General features: G+C 46.5%; 1 protein-coding gene across 1 annotated transcript; it reads left to right on the top strand.

Annotated features, from left to right (window-relative positions):
• The first annotated feature begins 7,842 nt into the window (after positions 1-7,842).
• LOC542610 (60S ribosomal protein L26-1) lies at positions 7,843-8,655 on the top strand. The gene has a single exon (NM_001305880.1). The coding sequence runs from the start codon at positions 7,946-7,948 to the stop codon at positions 8,417-8,419; it is 474 nt and encodes a 157-aa protein (NP_001292809.1). The 5' UTR covers positions 7,843-7,945; the 3' UTR covers positions 8,420-8,655.
• The last annotated feature ends 2,117 nt before the right edge of the window (positions 8,656-10,772 follow it).

Raw genomic sequence — 10,772 nt, 5'->3', positions numbered from 1 at the left:
TTGATAAGGGTCTTGAGCCGGTTGTATGTTTGGGTTGGCTCCTCGCCCCTTATCATCGCGAATCGTCCAAGCTCTCCCTCCACCAACTCCATCTTGGTGAGCAAGGTGACGTCATTCCCCTCATGAGAAATCTTGAGGGTGTCCCAGATCTGCTTGGCATTGTCCAAGCCGCTCACTTTATGGTATTCGTCCCTGCACAAGGATGCTAACAACACAGTAGTGGCTTGTGCATTTCTATGAATCTGTTCATTAATAAAAATAGGACTATCCGAGCTATCAAACTTCATTCCATTCTCAACAATCTCCCATATGCTTGGATGGAGAGAGAATAGGTGACTACACATTTTGTGGCTCCAAAATCCGTAGTCTTCCCCATCAAAGTGTGGAGGCTTGCCGAGAGGAATGGAGAGCAAATGTGAATTTGAACTTTGAGGAATACGCGAATAATCGAAAGAAAAGTTTGAGTTAACCGTCTTTCGTTTGTCGTAGTCATTGTCGTCGTTGTCCTTATGAGAAGAAGTGGATTCATCACTGTCGTCGTAGTAGACGATCTCCTTGATGCGTCTCGACTTCTTCTTCCTTCCATCTTTGCGTCTATGGCCCGAGCCCGAGTCGATAGGCTTATCATCCTTAGGCTCGTTGACGAAGGACTCCTTCTCTTTGTCGTTGATCACGATTCCCTTCCCCTTAGGATCCATCTCTTCGGGCGATTAGTCCCTTTGTGAAGAGAACGACTCTGATACCAATTGAGAGCACCTAGAGGGGGGGTGAATAGGTGATCCTGTAAAACTTGAAAACTTAAGCCACAAAAACTTGGTTAAGCGTTAGCACAGTAAATGCCAAGTGGCTAGAGAGGAGTCTCAACAAAACACAATAACCACAAGAAATCAATCACAGAGATGGCATGGTGGTTATCCCGTGGTTCGGCCAAGACCAACGCTTGCCTACTCCACGTTGTGGCGTCCCAACGGACGAGGGTTGCAATCAACCCCTCTCAAGCGGTCCAAAGACCCACTTGAATACCACGGTGTTTTGCTTGCTTTTCTCAATCCTGTTTGCGAGGAATCTCCACAACTTGGAGCCTCTCGCCCTTACACTTGAAGTTCACAAAGAAGCACAGAGCAAGGGAGGATTAGCAACGCACACAAGACACAAGAATTAGAGTGTCAACACGCACACAAGTCGCAACAAGAGCTCGCAACACAACTCAATGAGTTCACAACTCCACTAGAGCTCTATATGCTATCACAATGAAACAAATGCGCGGAATCGAGGTCTTGGTGCTTAGGAATGTTGTAGGAATGCTTGGTGTGCTCCTCCATGCGCCTAGGGGTCCCTTTTATAGCCCCAAGGCAGCTAGGAGCCGTTGAGAGCATTCTAGGAAGGCTGATCTTGCCTTCTGTCGACTGGCGCAACGGACAGCCCGGTGCACACCGGACAATGTCCGGTGCCCGATTTCCTTCAAAAAATGGCGCAGTCGACCGTTGGCAGCCTGAGAGCCGTTGGCGCACCGGACATGTCCGGTGCACACCGGACAGTCCGGTGCCCCCTTCTAGCCATTGGCTCGGCCACGTGTCCCGCGCAGATCGTGTGGCCGACCGTTGGCCCTGCCGACTGGTGGCTCACCGGACAGTCCGGTGCACACCGAACAGTCCGGTGAATTATAGCCGTACGTCGCCGATGAATTCCCGAGAGCGACGAGTTCGCCTGTGAACGGCCCACCGGACAGTCCGGTGCACCACCGGACAGTCCGGTGAATTATAGTCGTACACCGCCGTCGAAGTCCCGAGAGCAGCCTATTCGCTAGAGCCAGCCTGGCGCACCGGACACTGTCCGGTGCACCACCGGACAGTCCGGTGCTCCCAGACTGAGCAGAGTCTTGGCTGCTCGAGCCAAGGCATTTTCAATTGGATTTTTCCTGTTTCCAGCACTTAGACACAATACATTAGTCCATAAAATAATGTACTAAGTCTGAGAAACATACCTTTATCCTTGATTTGTACTTTGTCCACCTTTTTACACTTAGGCACTTGTGTTGGACACTAAATCACCAAAATACTTAGAAATGGCCCAAGGGCACATTTCCCTTTCAGGGGGAGATGCAAATGATCAAGACAAGGAGGATGAAGAACCAAGGCCGCCACACCCAAGAGTCCATCAAGCAATCCAACGAGATCAAACCGTCGACACCATCCTCGACGACATTCATAAGGGGGTAACCACTAGATCTCGTGTTGCACATTTTTGTGAGCATTATTCTTTTGTTTCCTCTATTGAGCCACACAGGGTAGAGGAAGCACTACAAGATTCGGATTAGGTGGTGGCGATGCAAGAGGAGCTCAACAACTTCACTAGGAACGAGGTATGACATTTGGTTCTATGTCCTAATCAAAATGTTGTAGGAACCAAGTGGGTCTTCCGCAACAAGCAAAATGAGCATGGTGTGGTGACAAGGAACAAAGCACGACTTGTGGCCAAAGGATACTCCCAAGTCGAAGGTTTGGATTTCGGTGAAACCTATGCACCCGTAGCTAGGCTTGAGTCAATTCATATACTATTGGCCTATGCTACTTACCATGGCTTCAAGCTCTATCAAATGGACGTGAAAAGCGCCTTCCTCAATGGACCAATCAAGGAAGAGGTCTATGTTGAGCAACCTCCCGGCTTTGAAGATAGTAAGTACCCTAACCATGTTTATAAACTCTCTAAGGCGCTTTATGGGCTCAAGCAAGCCCCAAGGGCATGGTATGAATGCCTTAGAGATTTTCTTATCACTAATGGATTCAAAGTCGGAAAGGCCGATCCTACTTTAATCACTAAAACACTTGAAAATGATTTGTTTGTATGCCAAATTTATGTTGATGATATTATATTTGGGTCTACTAACGAATCTACATGTGAAGAGTTTTGTAGGATCATGACACAAAAATTCGAGATGTCTATGATGGGGGAGTTGAAGTATTTCTTAGGATTTCAAGTGAAGCAACTCTAAGAGGGCACCTTCCTAAGCCAAACGAAGTATACTCAAGATATTCTAAGCAAGTTTGGGATGAAGGATGCCAAACCCATCAAGACACCCATGGGAACCAATGGGCATCTCGACCTCGACGAAGGAGGTAAATCCGTCGATCAAAAGGTATATCGGTCGATTATAGGATCTTTGCTATATTTATGTGCATCTCGACCGGATATTATGCTTTCCGTATGCATGTGTGCAAGATTCCAAGCCGACCCTAAGGAAGCTCACCTTACAGCCGTAAAACGAATCTTGAGATATTTAGTTTATACTCCTAAGTTTGGGCTTTGGTATCCTAGGGGATCCATATTTGATTTGATTGGTTATTCGGATGCCGATTGGGCAGGGTGTAAAATTAATAGAAAGAGCACATCGGGGACTTGCCAGTTCTTGGGAAGATCCTTGGTGTCTTGGGCTTCAAAGAAGCAAAATTCCGTAGCTCTTTCAACCGCCGAGGCCGAGTACATTGCCGCAGGACATTGTTGCGCGCAACTACTTTGGATGAGGCAAACCCTTAGAGACTATGGTTACAATTAACCAAAGTTCCTCTTCTATGTGATAATGAGAGTGCAATCCGCATGGCGGATAATCCCATTGAGCATAGCCGCACTAAACACATAGCCATTCGGTATCACTTTTTAAGGGATCACCAACAAAAGGGAGATATCGAGATTTCATACATTAATACTAAGGATCAATTAGCCGATATCTTTACCAAGCCACTTGATGAACAAACTTTTAACAAACTTAGGCATGAGCTAAATATTCTTGATTCTAGGAACTTCTTGTGTTGATTTGCACACATCACTCATTAATATACCTTGATCATGTCTCTTTTATATATGCTATGACTAATGTGTTTTCAAGTCTATTTCAAACCAAGTCATAGGTGTATTAAAAGGGAATTGGAGTCTTCGGCGAAGACAAAGGCTTCCACTCCGTATCTCATCCTTTGGGGGAGAAGGACTCCATCCTTGGTATAATCTTCACTCATTTATTTATGACCAAAGGGGGAGAAAGTAATCCGAAGGGCTCTAATGACTCCGTTTTTGGCGATTCATGTCAAAGGGGGAGAGAATATTAGCCCAAAGCAAAAGGACCGCACCACCACCTAATTTTAAAATATTTTCAATTGGAAATTTCAAATTGGTACCCTATTGTGTTCAAAAGGGGGAGAAAGTAGTATTTCAAAATTGATATCTCAAAACCCTCTTGAACACTAAGAGGAGGATTTCATTTAGGGGGAGTTTTGTTTAGTCAAAGGAAAATCATTTGAAACAGGGGGAGAAAATTTCAAATCTTGAAAATGCTTTGCAAAATCTTATTCATTTGCCTTTGACTATTTGCAAAAGAACTTTGAAAAAGATTCACAAAAGAATTTGCAAAAACAAAACATGTGGTGGAAGAGTGGTCCAAAATGTTAGAAATGAAGAAACAATCCATGCGCATCATATACAGTATTTATATTGGCTCAATTCTAAGCAACCTTTGCACTTACATTATGCAAACTAGTTCAATAATGCACTTCTATACTTGCTTTGGTTTGTGTTGGCATCAATCACCAAAAAGGGGGAGATTGAAAGGGAATTAGGCTTACACCTAGTTCCTAATTGATTTTGGTGGTTGAATTGCCCAACACAAATAATTGGACTAACTAGTTTGCTCTAGTGTATAAGTTATACAGGTGCCAAAGGTTCACACTTAGCCAATAAAAAGACCAAGAATTGGGTTCAACAAAGAGAGCAAGGGATAACCGAAGTGTGCCCTGGTCTGGCGCACCAGACTGTCCGGTGTGCCACCGGACAGTGTCCGGTGCACCACCAGACAGTGTCCGGTGCACTAGGGGACTTCACGCTGAACTCTTCACCTTCGGGAAAATCCAGAGGCGCTCCGCTATAATTCACCGGACTGTCCGGTGCACACCAGACAGTGTCCGTTGCCCCAAGGAAGAGCGGCTCTGGAACTCGCCAGCCTCGGGAATTCGCTCCGCTATAATTCACCGGACGTGTTCGGTGTACACCGGACTGTCCGGTGAGCCAGCGGAGCAACAGCTACTTCGCGCCAACGGTCACCTGCAGGCGCATTTAATGCGCGCCAGAAGCACGCAGAAGTCAGGCACGCGCGCGCTGGCACACTAGACACTCTACAGTACATGTCCGGTGTGCCACCGGACATCCAGGCGGGCCCAGAAGACAGAGCTCCAACGGTCGGAACCCAACGACCTTGGTGACGTGGCTGGCGCACCGGACATGTCCGGTGTGCACCGGACTGTCCGGTGCACCATGCGACAGACAGCCCCACCAAACGGCTAGTTTGGTGGTTGGGGCTATAAATACCCCCAACCACCCCTCATTCAAGACATCCAAGTTTTCACACTTCCAACCACTTACAAGAGCTAGACATTCAATACAAGACACACCCAAGTGATCAAATCCTCTCCCAAATTCCACAAAAGCATTAGTGACTAGGGAGAGTGATTTGTTGTGTTTCTTTGAGCTCTTGCGCTTGGATCGCTTGTTTTCTTTCTCATTCTTTCTTGTGAACAAACACTCAATTGCAACCAAGGCAAGAGACACCAATTGTGTGGTGGTCCTTGCGGGGAAGTTTTATTCCCGGTTGATTTGAGAAGAGAAAGCTCACTCGGTCCGAGGGACCGTTTGAGAGAGGGAAAGGGTTGAAAGAGACCCGGTCTTTGTGACCACCTCAACGGGGAGTAGGTTTGCGAGAACCGAACCTCGGTAAAACAAATCCGCGTGTCACTCTTTATTTGTTTGCGATTTGTTTTGCGCCCTCTCTCGCGCACTCATTATATTTCTAACGCTAACCCGGCTTGTAGTTTGTGTTTAAGTTTATAAATTTCAGTTTCACCCTATTCACCCCCCCTCTAGGCGACTTTCAGACTCCCTTGTGAGTGACCTGACGAGCGTTAGCCTCACGCCCAAAGCATCGACATCAACATGCGTCACCCCCATCGCCGACTCCACTGGCTCCCCCTGTAGCACGATGGGCGCAGGCCCCGCCGGCTCCCCCACATGGGTCGAGTGATGCCATCTTCGCCGGCTCCTCCACCTGTGGATCAGGAGGCATCGGCTTCGCCCACTCCTCCTATGGAGCAGGAGGTGTTGGCTCCAACACTTGCCATGGGAGAACCTTCTATATTCAACCCCCATCCACTTTCAAGCGAGCTTCGACACAAGAACCTACACTAGCATGTATGCTAATCTCCCCTTCCCCTTGGGGTGCCTAGACTCTAAGGAGGAAGACGATTCGGGTCGTGACCTAGACTTTACCGGGCTCCGTGATCCTGAGGCCATGCAACACTTCCTATTTGCATGCGACGACCTCCTCTTCGACGGCTCCAATGACTACAACTCCGCCGATGAGGGTTACGACCCGACTCGGGAGTGCTTTCGTGCAGGGCACGAGGAGCATGACAAAGGGAACTATCTCGGCATGCCAAGGAGGCCAACGCCCCCGCACGTCGCGGAGCCAAGGGAGCAGGGTGTGGCTCAGACCTTTGACGGGAGTCACATAGCCCACCTCGAGCAGCTCCACAAGCTACACGCCAAGCTCGGGGAAGAGCAACAACGACTGCAGTAGCTTCGACAAGTTCTCGAGCGGGAAGCAGCAGGTGGAGCCCTTGACGAGGGAGCACGCGCCAAGGCACGCGATGTCCACCATCACATCATGGAAGAAGCTGAGGTTGAAGCCCCTTCGGCATTTTCACAGGGCCTGCCAGAACCTTGCTACGACATCAATCCTGGTCCGAACAATGCCGGAACCATCCACCACCGAGGGACGTCGAATCCATGGTTAATTCAGGGGTCTCTTAGAGTGCGCTGCAGTCTAGCAGGTCGAGAGCTCTGCCTCGGAACAACGAACGGGGCCTTCTCGCCAAGAGAGAGAGGCCTCGGCCCGAGCCCGCGAAGGAAAAAGGTCCCGAAGTCCCGGTTCGCCTCCTCGACAACCGCGTAGAACCGTCGTGTTCACGGCCGCCTCGGTGGGCAGCTACACCACGACGATCGACGACATGCCAATAAAATTTTGATTGGGTTGATATACACTTATACTTAGTAACTGCTAATAAAATTTTGACCAACTTCTTTTAAAGCAGTGCTCATCATATGATGTATTTATTTACTTATTTTGTACATAACCTCTATTATATAATAAAGATGTGATATTGATTTCTGTCACATGAGTCATCATATGTGTGAGACTTGATTTTAACACATATTTGAGACGCACCCATATTTACCCTTAAATTCGAGATATGATAAACTTGTTGCATCATACAGTGATGTTGCAGGCACTTACGAGGTTGCTAACGAGAGGTAGGCAGCAAGAGAGACAAATCTTGATGCGATCCTTCACTAGCACATGTAACTCCATTAAATTAAATTGGTTCACCAAAACTAGATTAAAAATTGAACTACTATCTAAATATTAGGAAATATAGAAGACCAAGCTATTTTTTACTCCTAATAGCTATTTAGCAACTTGTTGAGCATGAGTTTATGAAGTTTTTTTAGAAAAACTATTAGAGTTACTCTAACTAACTATTGACAAATAATGAATTAGGTCTGGTTTCCTAATCCATAACCAGAACCTTTCTACTATCTCATTCCATTTTTCATTTCTCTATCTCAGTGACTATCCAAACGTCACCTAAATCGATATAGCCCATATCCCATAGCAAACAAAAAAAAGCCCAACTCAACCACCCATTCCATCCAACAGATCGACGCCGTCCGACGCGAATCGAACGTCCCCACAGCGATTACACAAAACCCTAGCAGCACACCAGCTATATAATCCTTCTGCCGACTACCACCAGCCGCCTCCACTCGCTCCCCCACACAGAAAACCCTAGCCGCCGCCACCGAAGCGGCCTCCCAGGTAAGCAAGAGCGTCCACCCCGCCGCCGCCATGAAGCGCAATCCCCGCGTCACGAGCTCTCGCCGGAAGTGCCGCAAGGCGCACTTCACGGCCCCGTCCTCCGTCCGCCGCGTTCTCATGTCCGCCGGGCTGTCGACGGAGCTCCGCCACAAGTACAACGTGCGCTCCATCCCGATCCGCAAGGACGACGAGGTGCAGGTCGTGCGCGGCACCTACAAGGGCCGTGAGGGGAAGGTGGTGCAGGTGTACCGCCGCCGCTGGGTCATCCACGTCGAGCGGATCACCCGCGAGAAGGTGAACGGCTCCACCGTGAACGTGGGCATCCACCCCTCCAAAGTGATCGTCACCAAGCTGAAGCTCGACAAGGACCGTAAGGCTCTCCTCGACCGCAAGGCCCGGGGCCGCGCCGCCGACAAGGCTAAGGGCAAGTTTACTGCCGACGACGTCGCTGCAGCCGCCGCTGGTGGCGCCGCCACCGGCGCCTCTCTCCAGGAGATCGACTAGACTCTTCACGGTCATCTGATGGTTGTCGTACCGCCTTTTCCTCATCTCTTTTGTTTTTGCTACCAATGATTATGTGATAGAGGTTTTATGTTATTTGAAAACTGCTCTGTGCCTGGATGAGAGTTTTTGGAACATAATGTGAACCTGTGTGTCTGTGACCTGAGCTTTGAAGATCTCATTATGTGGTTAATGTCTCCTTGTAGTATCTTCTAAATGGTTGCTGTGATTTGTCTTCACTCTATTACCTGTCTGATGCATGTAGCGTTTTTTTGCTAATTTTATATTACAGTCTGTTAAATTAGCTAGAATTATTGTTTGTAGGATGTATTTCGAATTATCTAACTGTGGGGAAACAATTTATATTAATTGCCGATCTAGTTATTCTGAACGTTTTAAATTTGACACATTTCAGATATTTTTCATCAGCAGCCAGTATGCATGCATGTATTGTTCGTTTGCCTTGGTTGGAGGGGGGGGGGGGGGGGGCGTCGTTTAATCTTGATCCTAAAAAACCTTCATGACTTCATCAGCCATATTGGGATCAGGCGAACTAAGGCCTTTGGCACGTTCTATGGTTGTGTATGTTAAGTTTTTGTATGTTCTGTTCTTGTTTTCCTTGTTATCGAGTTACAGTTTGCTAGTACATCAAACATGCTTATGCAGGTAACTTGTTGGCGTCGAATTATGTTTCCAATGGCTAATGTTAGCCTAAACCCTTGTTTAGCCCCTGTTATGCTTGCCTGTTACTGAGGACTAGCAATTTTAAATAACTATGTTAATACTTTTATTCATTATCGTGAGAGCCTAACGACTGTTTGAAATATATCATGTTTTTGCTTTGAAACAAATTGCTCAGTTTGAATGAGTGAAAATTTGTTGAACTGAGCCGTCCTGAATGCTTGCTGATTCTTTAGCGAAACATTTGATCTTTTCTTTGGCGTGGAAAACACTATGTTCCTGAATTCGACTGTTGCAGTGATTGCCTATCTTCCCTGAAAAATGTGTGGAGATAAGTTAGCGTTTGGTTCTAGAGCCTACTTGAATGAAGTGGCACTCTTCTAGGTTCTGATAGAAATGCTCTTGTCCTCGGTACCGCTGTTCTAGTTTTGTTTGGTTCTTGAGTGAGTGGCTTGTGTTTGGGTGTAGAGTGAAGCATGATGAATGGAAATAGATAATGGGAGCGTAGGAACACGAATGAATGGTTGTAGAGAGAAGCAAAGATTGTTGGTTCAAAGGAACAAGCATTTTGACTTGTGTTGCGGAGGCACCCACGCCCTCTTAGACTGCAGTTTCGTTCCTTCCACGGTTGCCATAAAACGAGCAGTTCCAGCGAGCCCATCCTTCTCCCCAAGTTGCCATCCATGGGACGAGAATCTGCGCGCCTTGCTGAAACGCGTCATCGACGGTAGGCACTAGCCAGTCGAGGATGCGGCACCAGACCTCGCGATTGAACACCCAACTGTGACCTCACGATTGAACACCCAACTGTCACTGCCCTGCAATGTGTTGTTTAGTGAGCGGAAGCTATAAAACTAGAGGGACTAAAATTTGCTTCTTATTCAATTTTAAATAAGAAAAAGATTCTAATCATTTCAATTTACTCTGTTTTTTTTCAAACTAGCCCTAAAGGAGAATGCTACGTCCTAACTTTTGTCCTCTTAATGAGGAAAGACACAAAGTGTTGTCTAATTCTTATTGAGTAAGTATATGGATGTTTGAATGCACAAGAGCTAATACTTAGTTAGCTTAAAATTTGCTAGTGAGATTAGCTAGCTAACTATTAAATAATTTACTAAAAGTAACTAATAGTTGAACTATTAGCTAGTGTCAACTATTAGCTAGTGTGTTTGAATGTCTCTGGCTAATTTTAACAGCTAACTATTAGCTCTATTGTATTCAGATACCCACTATTTAGAACTTCTGAATATTAGGCATAGGACGAGTCTGTTTAGAACTTCTGAATATTAGGCATAGGACGAGTAATTTATTGATGCAATCACAAATGCATGTTTTAGTTTTTTAGTAACATGTATTTCACTGTAGACTTGGATAAACATTATGTTTAGATGAATAATGGAATTGGAAAAGACTAACATCTTATAGTTTAGAATAGAGTGAAGACCTTTTAGTATCATGAATGAAATAAGTAATCTGACGTAGTCGTTTATACAGGATAATGGCTGTGTGAGGCTTCGATTGGGCCGACTAAAAAAATAGCGCAGATGGTGGTTATTATTGCTTGGAGGACCATGCGATGCATTTGGCTGGCAGAGAATGCTGCTTCTAAGCTGGCGGCCCAGCTGTTGGCAAAACGGCCCAGGCAAGCAGCGACAGCTGCCGAGGATAAAAAGGA

The sequence above is a fragment of the Zea mays genome, chromosome 3 (assembly GCF_902167145.1).
Source record: "Zea mays cultivar B73 chromosome 3, Zm-B73-REFERENCE-NAM-5.0, whole genome shotgun sequence".
NCBI lineage: Eukaryota > Viridiplantae > Streptophyta > Magnoliopsida > Poales > Poaceae > Zea > Zea mays.
The sequence above is the reverse complement of the archived record's forward strand: the minus strand, read 5'-3'. Positions and strand labels throughout refer to the sequence as shown.

Coding starts and splice junctions, on each gene's coding strand:
- LOC542610 (NM_001305880.1), top strand. CDS start 7,946: ATGAAGCGCAATCCCCGCGTCACGAGCTCTCGCCGGAAGTGCCGCAAG.